The sequence below is a fragment of the Lithobates pipiens genome, unplaced genomic scaffold, assembly GCF_037356315.1.
Source record: "Lithobates pipiens isolate NorthernLeopardFrog02 unplaced genomic scaffold, aLitPip1_a1.2 Scaffold_8, whole genome shotgun sequence".
Taxonomy (NCBI): Eukaryota; Metazoa; Chordata; class Amphibia; order Anura; family Ranidae; genus Lithobates; species Lithobates pipiens.
In genome coordinates, this window is record NW_027507903.1 from 396036499 (window position 1) to 396058172 (window position 21674).

At 44.0% G+C, this 21674-nt stretch overlaps 1 protein-coding gene across 4 annotated transcripts in view; it reads right to left on the minus strand.

Annotated features, from left to right (window-relative positions):
* The window catches only part of MACROH2A1 (macroH2A.1 histone), a 209697-nt gene that overhangs the window by 84171 nt on the left and 103852 nt on the right, over nucleotides 1-21674 (minus strand). For 2 of the 4 annotated variants that reach the window (XM_077473992.1, XM_077473991.1), the window contains exon 6: nucleotides 4064-4163. The exons of the other annotated variants lie outside the window; for them this stretch is intronic. In XM_077473992.1, the coding sequence (XP_077330118.1) occupies nucleotides 4064-4163 (100 nt within the window). The remainder of the gene's footprint in view (nucleotides 1-4063; nucleotides 4164-21674) is intronic. 4 annotated transcript variants of the gene reach the window in all.

Genomic DNA, 21674 nt, shown 5'->3' on the forward strand with positions numbered 1-21674 from the left:
GTTGCAGTGGGGGAAATTTGTTTCCTGCACCGCACAGGAATGCACTGCCATCATTAGATGTGCTTGGGAGCTATTGTTAATGGCACCTCAAACACACTAAGGAAATGCACACGTGTTGCAGTCACCAAAACATTTTGCTTGCTCCTGGGAATTTGGCAGTAGTAGTAGTAGTAATGTGCAAAAACACGCACGCTGTGGTGTGAACCAACTTTAAAGCTTCAAGCACAATCACTGTCTTGGGGTACAAATCGTTTCCTACCTTATAGTATGTCATACATTCTATACACATTCAAATGCCAATTCCAGCTCAAAAAATGCTACTTTCTACAGAAATTAATTGTCATCCCTTTTCCCACTGCATAAAGAGGTGTGCTCATGCAGCCGTAAGTGAGAAAACATTATATAGTGGGGAAAATTTACTAAAAGACTAGTTCCCCCAAAGTGATTGACAGTATATAAGGTAAACCAGTGTTCACTTTGCATGCCAAATCATGTGTGAAGTACATAAAAAGAATTTGTTAGCATGATTGAATTATTGAAATGAACACAGCTTTACCTTATTAACCAAGCTCAATGAACATTCACTTTACTAAAAGATCAGGCTACTACTTTAGTAAATCAGTATATAGCTGTACAGGGGTAGAACACTTAAAATACAACTAACATTTCACAAATATGCATTCTTCAGGGTACTTATTAAAAACAAAGAAAATATGTGCTAGAAAGCTGTTCAACAGCTTTACTTTAGGGCAAACTTCCCCAGACACATCTACTTAACCTTCATTCTGCTCCCTTGCTGCTCCATTTAGCTGCCTGGGGCGAAATGAAAACCCTGTGTGAGCTACAAATTGCTAGAATCCTAAAGCTACCAATACACTTGTAGAATTTCATTTGAGTGCTCTATGATTTTGATTTTCCTAGTCGTTACAGTTGAAAATTAATGTCAGTTGGATCCTATTAACTATGGGTAAATTGAACAAATGCTCTGAATTTTTTATTTTTATTTTTTATTCTAAAACCCCATACACACTATCAGATTTTCTGATGATTATTCTCTTCAGATTTACCAAAACCATGTAGTGCAAGGACCTGTCTGATTGCATACACATTGAAACTCCTAAGGTTTGACCTCATATTATATGGTTTTGGTAAATCTGAAGGAAAAAATCAGCAGAAAATCTGATAGTGTGTATGGGGCTTAACAGTGTGTGAACAATTTTAGCTTACAGTCTTAGCTATGGTCTTCTGATGTAACAGCATTGATTGGTGATCATAAGAAGTAAAGTCGCGTACACCTCTTTCTTATCAGTTATTTCTTTCAGCTCCAAGAGCTGAATCTAGTTGCATGGGAAAGAAGGAAATGTAAGTATTTGCTAATAGGGAGAAGGGCATTAAATCAAACCTGTTGCATTCCCCTAAGTGGGCAAAGACCAGGTTTGCTTTAGCATACTGAGTCTTTAATTCACTTTTTATGTGCAGCTATCGCTGGCTTACATTTATCAGCCATTATATACTAAAAGAGGGTTACTACAGTCTCCAGTTTTCTTCAATGAGATGAGACAAGGACGGTAGGTAAACTGACTAGACAACCCTCTGGAGGGTCCCTGGCCTCATGTGGACTCTATATAAAATTTTAAAATATTTACAAAATAGATAATTTTAGTTTGCCATCTTCTGATATCTTAAAATACTGATTCATAATGTAGAATAACTTAAGGATCAATTAATCAAGGATTTCACCCAAGATTCACTGAACTTTTAACCATGATTCATCCACTTTTACATGGAATCATATGTGAAAATGTGTGAATCTTGTGTAAGAGTTGTGGGAATCTTGGATCAAACTGCTGATAAACAAACCCCTTAGGCCGCGTACACACGCGGGGACTGTTCGCTCAACTTTGTCCGCTGAACAGTGTTTCGGCGGACAGTCCGCTCGTGTGTGGGCTTTCAGCGGACAGTTTCAGCGGACAGTCTGACGAACAAAGTTTTCCGGAAATTCCGAAAAACTGTCCGCTGAAACTTGGTTTGAGCGGACAGTCCGCCCGTGTGTAGGCTTGTTCGTCAAACTAAGTCTCGCGCATGCTCAGAAAGAATTTACACGCCGAAGGTTGCATTGCAGTGTATAGGACGTCGTTTTCTAGTCCCGTCGTACGTGCCGTTCACGTCATCGCGCACGGTTTCAGCGGACTGTTCGTTCGTCGTGTGTGGGCAAGTCCGTCCATGCTAATTTTGAGCGGACTGTCCGCTGAAACTGTTTGACGGACAAAGTTGAGCGAACAGTCCCCGCGTGTGTACGCGGCCTTAGTACTTACAAATAAAAAGTATAATTTTTGGTAAATAAAATTCATGATCATGATGTTGGACCAGTACCCACCGGTACCTCAACCTGGACTGTACATATTCCAGCCTGACAATTTATACATATTGTTGTAACTTTTATAATCACTTTTTTTATACAAGCAGAAACTTTTTAGAAAAATGTAATTCATGCATTAAAATAGTTGTAAACCTCAGACATGGGATATGATCAAAGCATATCTCTCTAAAATGTGTACTCTCAATCCAGGGCACAAAGTGTAATTTCTGTCTGCTGTCTCGTTCCTCTGCTATCTGCATGATTCACTTCTGACAAGTTTTCCAGGCATAAAGAGAAAAAAGGTGACAGGGGAGGGATATCCAGCACACAGCCTGTGATTGACAGCCTCAACTCTGTTCCTGTGTGAAGGGGGTGTGTCCTTTCCTTCCAATCAGCTCTCAGAGTTCTCCTCACTAAGCTTTGCAGATTGTAATTTCAACTTCCCAGCTCCTGCTTTATGAAAGCTCAGATAAATTCTGCACTTTGAACGGATGTAGAAAAGACTACAGATAGAAAGATACAACTTATGTAGGAGGATTTGTTTAATCTCGGTGTATCACCTGAAGCCAATCACTTCATTCGGTATATGTCAGGGTTTACAACCACTTTATCTATATATAAAAAAAAAAAAATTTTGAATTTAAATTATTCTCTCACCTTACCTTGCTAGGCCAAGGAAAGACTTAAAAAATACATTTCTGGAAAAAGTAGCAATACTTTTTACATGTTATTGATTAAGATAGTTTTTGTTTCCTTAATAATATCCTTGTAAAGACAGTTGTGTGGGTTTACATAACTTTAAGTTGATGCTGATTGTTAAACTTTCTCCAAACTACAACCAACTTTGCCAAATGACATGGAAAGGAAAATATTAAGACAAGATTTATCAGTCTCATCAGAAGATAATTTCTTAAATTTGCTTGTTACATGTAAAACCGGTTTGTGTGTGAAATAAATAGCTCTTATACAGAAAATATATTTCTAGGTGTCCATACAAGTACTTAAATTTATATTTGTATATATATTTATATTTGTATATAAATTGACATGGCATGCAACATATATAATGATAATAGTGAATCCAATTTGATCTAACATTTCCACAGCTTCCAAAACATCAAGAAAAATCATTGACATGCTGTGGGAAACCCATTATTAACAGTATAAAAAAATATTAAACAGGTAAATAAAACAAAAGTATTTTATGTGAATGCAAGCCAAGCAACATAGAATTCAACTGTAAAAAGTACTGTGCGAAAGATGATTTTAATATACACCATTAAGCTAAATTACAATGATCTGCTTTCCTTGATAATGCTAGTAAATTATGGCTTTAAAAACCCTAATAGGGTCATTTATAAGAGGGTCATTATTAAATATATTTATTTTTCAGATATCACATTAGTCAACTAGTTGTGTGAATTATTTAGAAATCAAACTTTTTTTGATCATGCATCTAAACAATGCAAAAAGTGCAAAAGTGAGAGATTATCCTCTGAGAGATACTGAAAAAGTAAAAATGAAATCTAAGTAAAAAGCAGCCAACAGTGAGAGATAATTATAAAAGAATGGCATCAAAAATCTGAGGATGTAGTCGCTTATTTTTATTTTTTATTTTTATTTAAAGCATTTATTGTTCTGCATTTTTAAAATTTATAATTATCACTCAACAGTCGGCTGATATATAACCCACGTCCCATTTACCTATATCATCTTTAAGGTCAATGTCAGCATTGGTAGGGTTGATAACAGCCTCCACCTCAAATCCGGCTAAATTACTGATCTCACTGTGAATGAGGTTCAGCTGCAAAGAAAAGCACGAGCGGGAAGATAGTAGTGCAGTGTGAAAAGGTCAGGAAGCAAAAGAGGAATAAGCGATAGAGCTGTATGCGGGATCGTCAAAAATAAAATGTCAAAGGAGTATAAAAGCAGTAGCAGTTAGTAAGTAATCTGAGTAATGTCTATGGCTAACCAGTAACATTTTTCAGTAATGCAACACACATCTTTCACCTTCAGTATCCCACAACAATCCTGTACTTATAAAAATGCATAAAATCTTATTATTCATATGGCTAATAAAATATGTAATTGTTGCCTGATACTAAAATTTCCCTTTTTTTTTATGAATTACGTATAGCCTCATAACATTTGTAGGAAACTAAATGGAATCTCCATTTCCTGTTGCAAATGTTGCTTAAAACTAAACTTTGCTTAACGTTTGAACAAATTAATGTAAATTATATTACCTGTCAATAGATTTATACTTTTGCTCACAATGTTATGATCCAAGCACCCTTTTAGACAGCACATCCAAGTTTGTGACCTTCCTGAAAGCTACACCACTGTACTTGACAAAACAAAGAGATTCTGTATAGTATGTACCATAAGGTGCAAGAGAATACCATCAGTTACTTCAAGGTTTTGTAAGAACGGTTGTCACCCTCTCACCTGTTACCCCCCTTTCCAGAGATTGGGTAGAGTACGCACACCTCATTATCCAGATCTTGGGGCCTTAGTTATCTATACAGCAAACACTGAGTGTTGTCACGAGAGGGCAAAATTGTACCCCGGCCACCATTTATACTGACTTTCAGAAAGCCATACCTTAAAGAGGTTTTCTGCATCACTGAAGGTTTATCTTTGCACAATATTGTACATAATATATAACACCTTTTAAACTGAAACAATTTTCCTAAAATATATCTAAAGATAATAAAAAAAATATATAGTAATGTAGGGGAAGGCTAAAACCAATGCCTTTTTGCCATCTGTGTCTGATTTGGGATATTTCCATTCACTTACTGTTCTGTAAATGCAACAGGAAATTAGAAGATATCTTTCAAAAATGAGGGAAATCCCCCTACATTTACCCTTTGTAACGAAATGTCCCACACTGTGCTTGAGTGCTTTCGTCATATATGGTTTCCTCCCAGTCTGAATATAGATATCAGTTATTCCAACCACCAACAACCAGAAAACAAGACAACACTTGTTTGGTTGCTGAACATGGGCTGTTTTATTTGAGATCACATGTACACGGGTAATACCCCCCCCCCCCCCTTTGCATGCCGGGCAGGGTAGCAGGGTAGACTGTCCAATCAGCAGTGAGATTTGTTGGAGGAATTCGCCCCCACCAATCTCACAGCTAATCTACATACACATCCCAAAATATCCAAGGAAGACAGACACAATAGAACATTGGAATACAGTCACACCCCAAACGACCCAGCAAAGAGTACACAACAAAATGAGACAAACTATTGGGTGAAAGACCCAGGCTTTCCAGATCTCATTAATCAGCATTCCTTTAATATACATCTGTCTACTGAGTCCCAAGCTGGCAGAGACCATCATGACCTCCTTAAAGCGGAGGTCCACCCTAAAGTGGACCTCCGCTCATCGGAACCCTCCCCCCCTCCGGTGTCACAATTGGCACCTTTCAGGGGGGAGGGGGGTGCAGATACCTGTACAGTACAGGTATCTGTACCCACTTCCGGGATAGCTCTCTGCGGAAAGGAGCGTATATTACGCCCCTTTCCGCAAGTGCCCGCCCCTTCCCGCAAGTGCCCCGCTGCCTGCTGGGAAAACACACAGATCCCAGAGGCAGCGGGGACCGTCCTTATTGCGCAGCGCGGCTCGCGCATGCGCAGTAGGGAACCGGGAAATGAAGCCGAAAGGCTCCATTTCCTGATTCCCATACCCAAGATGGCGGCGGCAGCACCCGAGATACGATCTACAGATCGGCTTCGGGTGCCGACATCGCGGGCGCGCTGGACAGGTAAGTGTCACTATTTTAAAAGTCAGCAGCTGCAGTATTTGTAGCTGCTGGCTTTTAAAAAAAAAAAAAAAAACGCGGAGTCCCGGTGGACTCCCGCTTTAATAATGTCCTCTTGCATTACATAACAGAATGTCTTCTTAAATGCTTGTAGCTACTCAAATGCCAGGGCCCATAGTCGGTATGCAAGAGATTAGCATTCAGTTCCCTCCAAAAGCCGCTGTCCCAGATGAGTCCATCACATTTCTCCCCCATAAAAAGTAAACTAACAAGGTCCTAGACCTCCACTTGGTCTGGACATGTGTTAGTTGGGCAGAGTGAACTCACATAGTCAGTCTGCATGATCTCCATTCTTGGCTGCAGGGAATAACTGTAATCATTTGGTGTGGAGCAGAGGTCATTGACTCTCCGTCCAGCTGCCAGCTCTTCAGCTGGGTGGTTTTTAAAATTTCAGGGCTTGGTCTGCTGCTGGGCAGAAGGGCAGATCACCCCAGCTTCCTGAAGCTGTAGAGACACTGTAGTTGCTAGGCAGAGGCCAGCGACACTCTGCCCTGTTGCCAGTGATTTAGGTGGGAGTAGAAGCTTTACTACATCAGGTTGTCCCTGAAGAGAGGGGCCCACTGCCATGGCTCCCTGGAGCTCCATAGTTGTTACCGATGCTGGCAAAGGTTGGTAGTACACTGCCTTGTTGCTAGTACTTCTGCTGGGGACTCCACATCCTCTGCTTTGGTTAAATGTTGGGGCAGGAGGCTGGATTCCCAAACTGTGTACCTGCCATTGGGGAGGTGAGCTGGCTGCTTCCTCTTCCATTCACTCATCTAGCTGCTGGGATGACATGTCTCTGATACTGTCTCCCAGGTGCATGGATCTGGGGAGGAAAGACTGCTTACTCCAACCTGGCCAACTGTTGGGGAGGGAAAACAAACACCTCCTCTACCTTCTCCCCCTGCATTCTGATCTGCTGCTGTGAAGTGACCGTCACCTTCTCACCGTGAGCCTCCGGAACTGCCACAGATGTGGGGCAGAGCTTTTGCTCCATCTGCCATACCCTCATCCAGCTGCTGGACAGACGCATTCCTCCAAGATCATCCCATGCAGAAAAAGAATCAAAGTCAGTCAGCATTTGCTGCATCTGTCATAAGACCTCCACGTCCATAGCTGCAGGGGAAGGCTAGCAAAGCACACTGTTACTCTGCCGCATTGCCACCTCTTCAGCAAGGAATTCAGAGTTGTCAGTTGGTATTTCCTGATAGTCCCAGGCAAAGGGAGCCCAGACTTGCTGATGAGCAGAATCTAGCAGCTGTCTGTAGGCAATCTCCAGCTCCCATTCCTGATTGGCTAGAAACTCCAAATCTTCCAGTGCCCAGGGAACTTCTGAGACATTCTGCATCCATTCTCTGTATTCCGAGATTTCTTCCAAACGCCACTCAAAAACGCTCCCAAAGTCAGGGTCCTGTGACAGCCTCTCTAATAACAGCCCCAGGCCGCTGTAGCTAAAGCTTTCTGTTGGGGTGTCATCTGCTGTCCACGGGCACACTTGGGCAACATACCAGCAGGGGGCTCTGTAGCTCTCATCCAACCGCATCTCCACCTAGACCAGCCTGGTTAACTCAGCTTTTCATTCCTTATGCAGTTGTTTCCCCAAAAACACCATTCACACTTCGTACTCTGACCAGTACCTTTCATGGAAGGAGGAGATCATTTTTCCCTGGTGTCACTGCTCATGAGCTAGCGCTTCCTTCCAGAGTTCCCAACGGATACAATCATACCATCACAGCAGGACCTGCTCTGATACTGGTCCTCTGTGCTGCATCTGCATCTCTCAAAACCGCCTTCCGAATTCCTCTTCCATGATGGCTTGTATCTGTACCTCTCCTCTCCTGCTATCTGGACCTTTGATCCAGGTGGAGGTTTGGATGTCTCAGACTGCAGGAAACATCCCACTGCTTGCCACCAATGTAACGAAACGTCCCACACTCCGCTTGAGTACTTTCGTCATATAACGCTTCCTCCCAGTCTGAATATAGATATCAGATATTAATGCCATTTAAAATATATAAACACGAAAATGTCAAACAATGTTCCACTAGACACTTGTTATAACCCTTTAATCACAGAAAAGCCCTCCCTCCAGGACTTAATGGCAGCATACTGTATATATCTATACCATTACATTAATCCATAAGTCACAACTATTTTATTTTGGTTATATTTGCAATTGCATTCACTATCTAGGTGGTGGAACAGAGGTATTTGACTCTCAATGAGTTTCATGGATGAACTGAAATATATATTCAGGGACGAAAGTAGGAGCATAAAGAAAAAGTCCCATGGAACCTAAGTAGGACAGACTTTAATACCCCTCTATAACAGTAGTATAGAATAATAATAAAAAAAAAAAAAAAAAAAAAAATATATATATATATATATATATATATATACATACATACATACACACTCATACATACATACACACACACACATATAAACACCCCATGTATAGAAGTGGGAACTCTACCCTATCTATCTAGTAAGCTCTTTAACCACTTTAAGACCGGACCATTTTGCTGGTAAATGACCAGAGGTCTTTTTACACTTTGGCACTGCGCTGCTTTAACTGGTAATTGCGCGGTCATGCAATGTTGTACCCAAACAAAATTTGCGTCCTTTTCTTCCCACAAATAGAGCTTTCTTTTGATGGTATTTGATTGCCTCTGCGATTTTTATTTTTTGCGATATAAACGTAAAAAGACCGCAAATTTTGAAAAAAAATGATATTTTCTACTTTTTGTTATTAGAAAAATCCAATAAACTCAATTTTAGTCATACATTTAGGCCAAAATGTATTCAGCCACATGTCTTTGGTAAAAAAAAAGTCAATAATTGTATATTTATTGGTTTGCGCAAAAGTTGTCACATCTACAAACTAAGGTACGTTTTCTGGAATTTACGCAGCTTTTAGTTTACGACTGCCTATCTCATTTCTTGAGGTGCTAAAATGGCAGGGCAGTACAAAACCCCCCCAAATGACCCCATTTTGGAAAGTAGACCCCCTAAGGAAATTGATAAGAGGCATGTTGAGCCCATTGAATATTTTATTTTTTTGCCTCAAGCGATTGAATAATGACAAAAAAAAAATTTTTTTTTTTTTTTACACAAAGTTGTCACTAAATGATATATTGCTCACACATGCTATGGGCGTATGTGAAATGACACCCCAAAATAAATTCTGCTGCTTCTCCTGAGTACGGGGATACCACATATGTGGGACTTTTTGGGAGCCTAGCCGCGTACGGGGCCCCGAAAACCAAGCACCGCCTTCAGGCTTTCTAAGGGCGTAAATTTTTGAGTTCACTTCTCACTACCTATTACAGTTTTGAAGGCCATAAAATGCCAAGATGGCACAAAACCCCCACAAATGACCCCATTTTAGAAAGTAGACACCCCAAGCTATTTGCTGAGAGGCATGTTGAGTTCATGGAATATTTTATATTTTGCCACAAGTTGCGGGAAAATTACAAACTTTTTTTTTTTTTTTTTTTTTTCACAAAGTTGTCACTAAATGATATATTGCTCACACATGCCATGGGCATATGTGAAATGACACCCCAAAATAAATTCTGCTGCTTCTCCTGAGTACGGGGATACCACATATGTGGGACTTTTTGGGAGCCTAGCCGCGTACGGGGCCCCGAAAACCAAGCACCGCCTTCAGGCTTTCTAAGGGCGTAAATATTTGACTTCACTCCTCACTACCTATTACAGTTTTGAAGGCCATAAAATGCCAAGATGGCACAAAACCCCCACAAATGACCCCATTTTAGAAAGTAGACACCCCAAGCTATTTGCTGAGAGGCATGTTGAGTCCATGGAATATTTTATATTTTGCCACAAGTTGCGGGAAAATTACAAACTTTTTTTTTTTTTTTTTTTTTTTCACAAAGTTGTCACTAAATGATATATTGCTCACGCATGCCATGGGCATATGTGAAATGACACCCCAAAATAAATTCTGCTGCTTCTCCTGAGTACGGGGATACCACATATGTGGGACTTTTTGGGAGCCTAGCCGCGTACGGGGCCCCGAAAACCAAGCACCGCCTTCAGGCTTTCTAAGGGCGTTACAGTTTTGAAGGCCATAAAATGCCAAGATGGCACAAACCCCCCCCAAATGACCCCATTTTGGAAAGTAGACACCCCTAAATTTAGGGGTACACTAGTGAGACTAGGTAATAAATGGCGGGTGCCCTGAAACTATAAAAAAATAACTAACCAACCAGCGTCACCTGTAACAGTTATATGGTGATCACTGGTGAAAGGGTTAACTAGGGGGCAATCAGGGGGCTTTATGCGGTAGTATATGGGGGTCCCTGGCGCTATAAAAAGCTGCGGCGAACCTAAATACCTACTTGCCTAACTAGCGTCACCTGTGACACTAATACAGCGATCAGAAAAACGATCGCTTATTAGGCTGGGTTCACACTGGAGCGATGCGGGAACGCCACGAATGCGCGGCGGGTTCCCGCATCGCATGCCTCCCGGCGGCAGTTCACACTGCCCTATGCGAACTGCTGGGAGTGTCAGTGAAATGTTACTGACACCCCCAGATCAGTTCGCATATCGCAGTGCGATCTGAAAACTCGGATCGCATGGTGTGAACACCCATGCGATCCGATTCTGCTGCGGGCCAAAAAAAGGGTCCCGTGCGAATTTGCGGCGGGTGCGGCGGGTGTGGCGGGTGCGGCGAATGGCTGAACTCGAATCGCACAGAGATCGGATGTGATTTGCACTGCAGTGCGGTGCGAATCACATCCGTTCTCAAACCGCTGCAATCTGAACCCAGCCTTAGTGACACTGGCGACGGGGGGTGATCACGGGGTTAAACCTTTATTGGGGGGGTTAGGGGGGTACCTTAGAACTAAAGGGGGCTAACCCTAACTGCCCTAACAGTTATTAGTCACAAATGACACCCGCCGGGTGATCAGGGGGTTAAACCTTTATTAGGTAATAAATGGCGGGTGCCCTGAAACTATAAAAAAATAACTAACCAACCAGCGTCACCTGTAACAGTTATATGGTGATCACTGGTGAAAGGGTTAACTAGGGGGCAATCAGGGGGCTTTATGCGGTAGTATATGGGGGTCCCTGGCGCTATAAAAAGCTGCGGCGAACCTAAATACCTACCTGCCTAACTAGCGTCACCTGTGACACTAATACGGCGATCAGAAAAATGATCGCTTATTAGGCTGGGTTCACACTGGAGCGATGCGGAAACGCCGCGAATCCGCGGCGGGTTCCCGCATCGCATGCCTCCCGGCGGCAGTTCACACTGCCCTATGCGAACTGCTGGGAGTGTCAGTGAAATGTTACTGACACCCCCAGATCAGTTCGCATATCGCAGTGCGATCTGCAAACTCGGATCGCATGGTGTGAACACCCATGCGATCCGATTCTGCTGCGGGCCAAAAAAAGGGTCCCGTGCGAATTTGCGGCGGGTGCGGCGGGTGTGGCGGGTGCGGCGGGTGCGGCGAATGGCTGAACTCGAATCGCACAGAGATCGGATGTGATTTGCACTGCAGTGCGGTGCGAATCACATTCGTTCTCATAAACCGCTGCAATGTGAACCCAGCCTTAGTGACACTGGCGACGGGGGGTGATCACGGGGTTAAACCTTTATTGGGGGGGTTAGGGGGGTACATTAGAACTAAAGGGGGCTAACTCTAACTGCCCTAACAGTTATTACAGTCACAAATGACACCAATGCAAAAAAAAAAAAAAAAAAAAAAAAAATGACATTGGTGTCACTGTGACTGGGGGGCAGGGGTAATTGGGGGGGTGATCGGGGGGTAAAGGGGGGGTGTGAGTGTGCCTGGCATGTTCTACTGTGTGTGTAGAGTGTTGGTGCAACTCACCGATCCGCTCTCCTCCGTGTCGGAACGGAAAATACCGACACGGAGGAGAGAATACATCACTTCCTCTCCTGTGTTTACATTACAGGAGAGGAAGTGATGTCACGGGGGATTTCCATTCGTCGAGAGCGATCGCGAGGGGGTGGCCATGAATGAATGGCCGTCCCCTCATCCCTGATCTCTCCCGAACGAATGCCGACCGCCGCAGGCACCGGGGGGGGGCCCGATCGGGCCCCCCACCCGCGGGCAGGCATGGACTTATATATACGCCAATATGCCTGCCCGTGCCATTCTGCCGACGTATATCGTCGTGCGGCGGTCGGCAAGTGGTTAAAGAGGAAGTAAACCCTGATGGGTTTACTTCCTCTTTGTCTCCCTGCAAAGGTAAAGCATAATGAGCTACTATGCATCGCATAGTAGCCCATTAGGTGTCACTTACCTGACACAGGTGCTAGCGATGTCACCGCTGTCCCCTGTAGTCCGGAGCGTCAATCTTCTTCCGGGTATCGCTGCTCTGGCCACTCACATCGCCGGAGCAGCGATGACATCACTCCCACGCATGCGCACGGGAGCCGCCACTAACGGCATGTCGCTGTTAGCATCGGCATGCTGCTAACGGCGATAGTGCGCCTGCGCACCGCTGTCTACGGCGCATGCACCGTAGACAGCTGTGACTGTCTTTTAGTAAATATCTGTGTAGGTTTAGGAGATATTTCTTGGACATACAGGTAAGCCTCAATCTAGGCTTACCTGTAGGTCAAAGTGGTTTGTAAGGGTTTACAACCACTTTACTTTCTCTCCTCATATCCTTTTACATCAATAGGATGGAACTTACTTCCCATGGGATGTACTTCCTAATTTTGGAACTGCAACAAATATAGAAAAGTTATCCATTTTGCCTCACTTCTCAACCATAATTTTACACATCTAGAATCAAATGGTAGTAAAGTGCATACCTATTCCCAAAGCCTTCATGATGACATGCAGGGTAAACTGAATCTTCATATCCAATGCATAAAGCAATATCACTAGCCAGGTATCTATGCACGGACAATACCAGTTTGCTTGCGGTGCAATACTTTCTTATTTACCGTATATACTCGAGTATAGGCCGACCCGAATATAAGCCGAGGCCCCCAATTTACCCCCAAAAAACTGGAAAACTTATTGACTCGTGTATAAGCCGAGGGTGAGACATGGCTGTCCATCCCTGTGTGTCCGTCCATCCCTGTGTGTGTGTCCGTCCATCCATCCCTGTGTGTGTGTCCATCCATCCATCCATCCCTGTGTGTGTGTCCGTCCATCCATCCCTGTGTGTGTGTCCATCCATCCATCCATCCCTGTGTGTGTGTGTGTGTGTGTGTGTGTAACCATCCATCCATCCATCCCTGTGTGTGTGTGTGTGTGTGTGTGTGTATCCATCCATCCATCCATCCATGTGTGTGTGTGTGTGTGTGTGTGTGTGTGTGTCCATCCATCCATCCATCCATCCCTGTGTGTGTGTCCGTGCAGCCTTGTGTGTGTGTCCAGCCTACCTGTGTCCCGAGCCTCCGTCCCGAGCCGCCGTCGTCCCGAGCCTCCTCCGTCCCGAGCCTCCTCCGTCCCGTGCCTCCTCCGTCCCGTGCCTCCTCCGTCCCGTGCCTCCTCCGTCCCGTGCCTCCTCCGTCCCGTGCCTCCTCCATCCCGTGCCTCCTCCGTCCCGTGTCGTGCCGATGGATCGCCGCTCTTCTCGGCGGCCATTCTACAATTCAAAAGCCGCGCCTCCGCCTCCGCCTGTGATAGGCGGAACACTCAATTTCCCAGCAGCCTGTGTTCCGCCTATCACTGACATCCTCTCATCGTCGTCCGTAGTATGAGAATGAGCGGATGTCCGTGATAGGCGGAACACTGACTGCTGGGAAATTCAGTGTTCCGCCTATCACAGGCGGAGGCGGAGAAGGAGGCGCGGCTTTTGAATTTTAATGTCCGCCGTCTGTCTGCTCGATACGCTGATCGAGCAGTCAGACAGCGGTGACTCGAGTATAAGCCGAGGGGGCACTTTCAGCCTCAAAAAAGAGGCTGAAAATCTCGGCTTATACTCGAGTATATATGGTACTTCTCTCAGGAATATAATACAATTATTTTTATTTTACACTTATTCCACTACAGAGGAAATTTTATATATATTAACCACTTGACAACTGGGCACTTAAACCCCCCCTCGTGACCAGACCAATTTTTAAACTTTCAGTGCTCTCACACTTTGAAGGACAATTACTGAGTTATGTAATACTGTAGCCAAATTATTTTTTTTGCCCTTTTTTTCATACAAATAGCGCTTTCTTTTGGTGGTATTTGATCACCTTTGGTTTTTTTATTTTTTGGGCTATAAATGAAAAAAGACAGAAAAATTTGAAAAAAAAAACAAATTTTTCTCAGTTTGTGGTAAAATTTTGCAAACTATAAAAAAAATTTCATAGATTTTGGCCACAATTTATACTGCTACATATCATTGGTAAAAATAACCCAAATTATTGGATATTATTTGGTTTGTGTGAAAGTTGCTAACTGGCACTAATACGTGGCACTGATGACACGTGGCACTAATACTTGGCACTGATGACAGATGGCACTAATACGTGACACTGATGACAGATGGTACTGATGACAGATGGCACCGATACGTGGCACTGATGACACGTGACACTGATGTGGCACTGATGACAGATGGCACTAATATCTGGCACTGACAGATGACACTAATAGGTGGCACTGATGACCCATGACACTGATGACAGATGACAGATCGCACTTATACGTGGCACTGCTGACAGATGGCACTTATAAGTGGCGCTGGGGACAGATGGCACTGACAGTTGACAACTGACAGTTGTGTTTGAACTGCCTATGAAGACAAAGCCTGTCAATTTTCTGTTGCTTTTTGCTGAATAAGACCTCTGATCCCTTATACTAATTATACATATATGTGTGTGTGTTTACATTTATTACTACATTATATACAGATAGCCTAAATCATTATTACATTTACTGATTTTAAAATTAAGCAATTAAAACCTTGTTGTTCCTGGCACTCACTTGCACTTTCCTGCTGTCTGAGTCCCTGTTGCAGCATCAGATCCTATGGATTGCCCATTGCTACCAGTACTGTGCATGGCTGGGCAAGCTGTATACATCCTGCCTTGCCCAAGTCTAAGCACCCCATTTGACTAATAAATCCTCTTTCTGGGCGGATACAGATCGATGATTGAAATCTTTCCCCTGCTCTATGGCAAAATCATTATGCCACTAGTTGGGTGGATGTAACAGGGATGACCGATGGAGGAGTCATCTCCCTGCCAATCCCCCCACATAATATACACAGGCTGGAGGGACTACAGTTGCATGACATCTAGACCTGCAACTGTTATATCATATGCCACTTTATCAGCTGCTCCTGCTTTGTTCAGTGCTCAGCAGCTTGCCAGCTATTACAGTCCAGTATGACAGCTCAGCAGTATTGTTCTCTATTTCCTGTGACAGTGATCATGGCCGGCCAGCTTAGTACAGCCACTCAGAGCACTATCTATCTTGCCCCACACTTGACTCAACAGCTGCTAGGGAGTAAAGTAATTATAGTACAGGGCCGTCCTGTGTCTGTAATTTGTCAAACAGTGCAGCCACTCAGCACCTTCAGCTCTGCTCAGCAATCATTGGCCAGCCAGCCTAGTGGAGCCACTCAGCAACTTCAGCTCTGCTTTACAACTCACCATGCACAGTTCCCCTCTGTATACTCCTATTATAGATGCAAATTATAATACATGCCCCAAACTCTTCCCCTCGGAAAGACTAAGACTGCTTGTGTTTGCAGTCAAGCATTTCACGTTTGCACATGCATATCATAATATATAGCTATAGATAGAGATATTATATATATATATATATATATATATATATATATATATACCGTATTTATCGGCGTATAACACGCACCCCAAGTTTAGGAGGGAATTTAAAAGAAAAAAACTTTTAGGAGGGAAGTTTAAGGAAAAAAAACTTACATTTAAATGTCCATCAATGCAGCCTTATCAGTGTCATTTGCAGCCTTCCATTGCAGCCTTGTCAGTCACTTGCAGCCTTGCATTTAGCCTTTTTAGTCACTTGCAGCCTTGCATTTAGCCTGGTCAGTCCCTTTCAGCTTTGCATTTAGCCTTGTCAGTCATTTGCAGTCTTGTCTGTGGCTTTGCCATTTAAAAATGGCGACGCCGAGATACAGAGCGGATGGCCTGTGTATCTCGGCGGTGCTCGGTAGTTCTCGGCCACTCTCATCGGCTTTCGGCTATTTTCAGCCGCACTTGTCCGTTCTCGGCTATTTTCGGCCACACTCGGACGTTCTCGGCGGCTTTCCGAAAGCTGCCGAGAACGGCCGAGTGCAGCCGAAAATAACTGAGAACGGCCGAAGATAGCCGAGAATGGCCGAGTGCGGACAAAAATACCCGGAAGCTGCAGAGAGTGGCAGAAAGGGTTAAAATAGCGGGGGATCGGCGTATAACACACACCCCCGATTTCTCCCTGATTTTGGGGGAAAAAGTGTGTGTTATACGCTGATAAATACGGTATATATTACAGTGGTGTGAAAAAGTGTTTGCCCCCTTCCTCATTTCCTGTTCCTTTGCATGTTTGTCACACTTAAGTGTTTCAGAACATCAAACCAATTTAAACAATAGTCAAGGACAACACAAGTAAACACAAAATGCAATTTGTAAATGAAGGTGTTTATTATTAAAGGTGAAAAAAAGTCCAAACCATCATGGCCCTGTGTGAAAAAGTGATTGCCCCCCTTGTTAAAACATACTATAACTGTGGTTGTCCACACCTGAGTTCAATTTCTCTAGCCACACCCAGGCCTGATTATTGCCACACCTGTTCACAATCAAGGCATCACTTAAATAGGAGCTGCTTGACACAGTAAGGTCCACCAGAAGATCCTTAAAAGCTACACATCATGCCGAGACCCATCTATTAACCTGATTCCCTTCGTCAGCAAGCTATGGGTGGAAAGATTGGGGATTATCTGAGAAAGAATCGTGATGGGCACGGGCCCTGCTGTTTGGTTAGAAGATGGGACCAGTATTCTCCTCAGGCCCCTCCAGACCATCAGAAAGGCTTGGATGGTAGGAGGTAAAAGATACACAAAAGGAAAGGCGCCTCTGGGTGTAGATTTAAAAACAGTTTTAATCACATAAAGTTAAAAAATTCACATTTCAAATTTCAGCTTGATGAAGGAGTGCGGCTGACTCACTATCTCAGCCCGTACACTCACGAAACCGGTCGCAGCATGCCATTGACGTCATTATCCTCCGCCTGTGTTCCTCCACCTGCTCTATCCACAGCAGTTTCTTGGATTTGACAGCTTCCAGTGTCTCAGCCGGCAGGATGTGCAGACTGATCTGATCACTCCCACTCCCTGGATTGTTTTATTCATCGCACTTTCTTAACCTTTGAAATGTGAGTGTTTTAACTTTATGTGATTAAAACTGTTTTTAAATCTACACCCAGAGGCGACTCTCCTTTTGTGTATCTTTTACAGGAACATGGAACATGGTTTCTGTTTCCTTTGGGGCTGCCCTGTGTGTATGAACTCACTGCCATCGGATCCTCATCTCTAACCAAAATCCTTTATGGACACTTTATATTATATGGACTCTGCTTAAACAGCATGTGTATATAATCTCAGGCTACCTGCTCTGTGTGTGTAAAGAATTCTAAAGCCCCGTACACACGAGAGGACTTATCTCCGACAGACCTCCAAAGGAGTTCCGCCGGAATTCCGACGGAGTTCTGGCGGACTTTTCGACCGAACGGACTTGGACACACACCATCACACCAAACTCCGACGGAGTCGAACGTGATGACGTACGACTGGATTCGAATAAGGAAGTTCATAGCCAGTAGCCAATAGCTGCCCTAGCGTCGGTTTTAGTCCGTCGGAGTAGCATACACACGAGCGGATTTTTCGACGGGGACCGGGTCCGGCGGAGTTCCGTCGGGAAAATTTGAAGCATGCTTCATTTCTAAAGTCCGTCAGACTTTGGCGAATCAAAAGTCCGTTGCAGCCCACACACGATCGGATAGTCTGACGGACTCAGTCCGTCGGAGTTTGGATGTCGAAAAGTCCGCTCGTGTGTACGGGGCTTTAGTGATCTGGTTCACTGCGCATTTACTTGTATATTGATGGTAGGAGGTAGTCCATGCATGGAGAAAGGTCTCCACATGTCTTTCAGGAGGAAGAATTTAAGTTTTGTAGTAGGGGTCAAGGACTGTTCAATGTCTTTCCATATAGAGGGTGATGTTGGGTCAAACCAACTTTTGAGTTGGGTCAGAAGAGAAGCTCTGAAATAGTCCTCAATATCAACCAGTCCCATCCCCCCTGCTGACCGGTGTTTAACCAGGAGGGTCTTAGAGCATCTCGGTCTTTTGGATCTCCAGATAAAGTTAGAGAGGAGGGCATTGAGAATTTTGAGGTGTGGGCTAGAGACAGGGATGGGGAGTGTTCTAAATATGTAGAGGATTTGAGGTAGTACTCTTGTATTTCTGAAGAACAGGGCGACAGTGATTCAGTGGCCAAGCACTGTATGTCTCCTCATCTGAACCCAACTGAACACCTATGGGGAATTCTGAAGAGACAATTTGAGCATCACTCTCCAATCCAGCTTTCAGATTCTAATGCCCCTTTCACACGGATGGATAGAATGGTGCTTTTAGCTGCAGATTTTCTAGTTTTCTACCGCAGCTAAAAGCACGCAATGCTTTCCTATGGCCCCATTCACACACAGCGTTTAGCTGTGATTTCATTACATGCGGTTCGGTGCGAATAGAAAAAATAGAATTGAATGCATCCAGGTGTGATGTAGCGCAGCTATATGCACACAACCGCAGGTAATCGCAGTCTTTCGCGTCAACTGTGGATAGCAGCGTGAGACGGGATTCAAGGGACCAAAAAAAAAAAAGAAAAAAAAAAGGGTTGGTATGGGAATGACTATATTAGATAACTGCAGCTGAACGCAACTGCAGATAAACGCAGGTAATTGCACTGTACAAATGCAGCTGATCGCTGTGCCTGGAGTCTTGAATTTTACAGAAAAAAATAAACATGCTAAACTGCAGCAGAACAGCCGTCCGTGTGAAAGGGGCCTAAAAAAGGTAATTCTTGAAAATGTAAAAAGATAGGATGTTGCAATACATATTTTTTCATGTGACAACACTGAAGAAATTACACTTTGCTACAATGTAAATAATGAGTGTACAGCTTGTATAACAGTGTAAATCTGCTGTCCCCTCAACAACTCAACACAGCCATTAATTTCTAAACCACTGGCAACAAAAGTGAGTACACCCCTAAGTGAAAATGTCCAAATTGGGCCCAAAGTGTCAATAATTTGTGTGGCCACCATTATTTTCCAGCACTGCCTTAATCCTCTTGGGCATGGAGTGCATCACAGCTTCACAGGTTGCCAAAGGAGTCCTCTTCCACTCCTCAATCACAACATCATGGAGCTGGTGGATGTTAGAAACCTTGCTCTCCTCCACCTACCATTTGCGGATGCCCAACAGATGCTCAATAGGGTTTAGGTCTGGAGACATGCTTGTTCATCACCTTTACCCTCAGCTTCTTTAGCAAGGCAGTGGTTGTCTTGGATGTGTGTTTGGGGTCATTATCATGTTGGAATACTGTCCTGCAGCCCAGTCTCAGAAAGGAGGGGATTATGTCACAGTACATGTTGGCATTCATGGTTCCCTCAATGAACTGTCCCCACTTCCGGCAGCACTCGTGCAGCCCCAGACCAAGATACTCCCACCACCATGCTTGACTGTAGGCAAGACACGCTTGTCTTTGTGCTCCTCACCTGGTTGCCACCACACACACGCTTGACACCATATGAACCAAAAAAGTTCATCTTGGTCTCATCAGACCACAGGACGTGTTTCCAGTAATTCATGTCCTTAGTCTGCTTGTCTTCAGCAAACGGTTTGCTGGCTTCCTTGTGCATCATCTTTAGAAGAGGCTTCCTTCAGGGATGACAGTCATGCAGACCAATTTGATGCAGTGTGTGGCGTATGGTCTGAGCACTGACAGGCTGACCCCCACCCCTTCAATCTCTGCAGCAATGCTAGCAGCACTCATACATCTATTTCCCAAAGACAACCTCTGGATATGACGCTGAGCACATGCACTCAACTTCTTTGGTTGACCGTGGTAAGGCCTGATCTGAGTGGACCCTGTCCTGTTAAACCGCTGTATGGTCTTGGCCACCATGCTGCAGCTCAGTTTAAGGGTCTTGGCAATCTTGGTATAGCCTATGCCATCTTTATGTAGAGCAAAAATGATTTTAATTTATTCAGATTCTCAGAGATCTTTGCCATGAGGTGCCATGTTGAACTTCCAGTGACCAGTATGAGAGAGAGAGCGATAACACCAAATTTAACACACCTAATGCCCATTCACACCTGAGATCTTTTATAATAGTGACACAAGACCTGCAGAAAGGGTTAATGGCTGAAACTTTGTCTCTACACTGTTCAAGACCCCAGCATCTCTTCTTTGATATTTCCCTCCCCCTGGCTTCCTGACTGTGGGGTCCATTGTTGGAGTCCTCTGGAGCCCATCACTGCCCAGTAGTGATGCTGAAACCATATGATCTCTGGCTCCATACACTGGCTTCTAAACGTGGGATCACTGCTGGAATCTGCCGGATCTCAAGGTCAGGTAACTACAGCGTCCGGAAGTTGAGCCACTGGGGGCATTCCCGCTGACCACAGCTCACCATAGCTGTGGCTGTGCTGCGGTTCCCTCCCCAGTGGACACCGAGTCCTGCTGGATGGCCCCCCTGTTCCATCCTTGGTAGTTCTGCGCTGTGCGGCTTGAGGCTGGTGGAAAGCCCATCTGTCCTGACACTCCTTTCCAGTCTTTCCACTAAGCATCCCCAAGCTACACTACACCGGTGTCTTCCATCTCATCCTTGGAGGCAGAACAGTCATCTTCCATCTCTCCTGGACTCTAAACACCTGCACAGTTAGTGTAAGTGTTGTGTATGTCACAGCAACTTTCCTTTTCTTCAACACTTGTATTGTTTTATTAATTTATTACTGGATTTAGTACTTCTTTTTGGCAGTTTATCATCTTTTGTTACCTTGCCAATAAAGATTTTCAATTTGGGACTTCCTACATATTTTTTACCCTTTGGTTCAGTGCTTCCCCATTGTTTTTATGTTTTCTCTCATCTGGTCTGAGTTTGGGATCTGCGACCATTGTTTGGTAATCTTTAAAACTTTCAATTCGACTCCATGGTTATCTCTGTTTGTACCTGGTTTTGTTGATTTTTTTTTACACCCATGACTTACACTAACGAGTCACATGACACTGGGAGGGAAAATGGCTAATTGGGTCCAATTAGGACATTTTCACTTAGGGGTGTACTCACTTTTGTTGCCAACAGTTTAGACATTAATGGCTGTGTGTTGAGTTATTTTGGGAGGACAGCAAGTGTACATTGTTATCGTGTAATTTCTTCAGTGTTGTCACATGAAGAGATATAATCAAATATTTACAAAAATGTGAGGGGTGTACTCACTTTTGTGAGACACTGTATGTCAC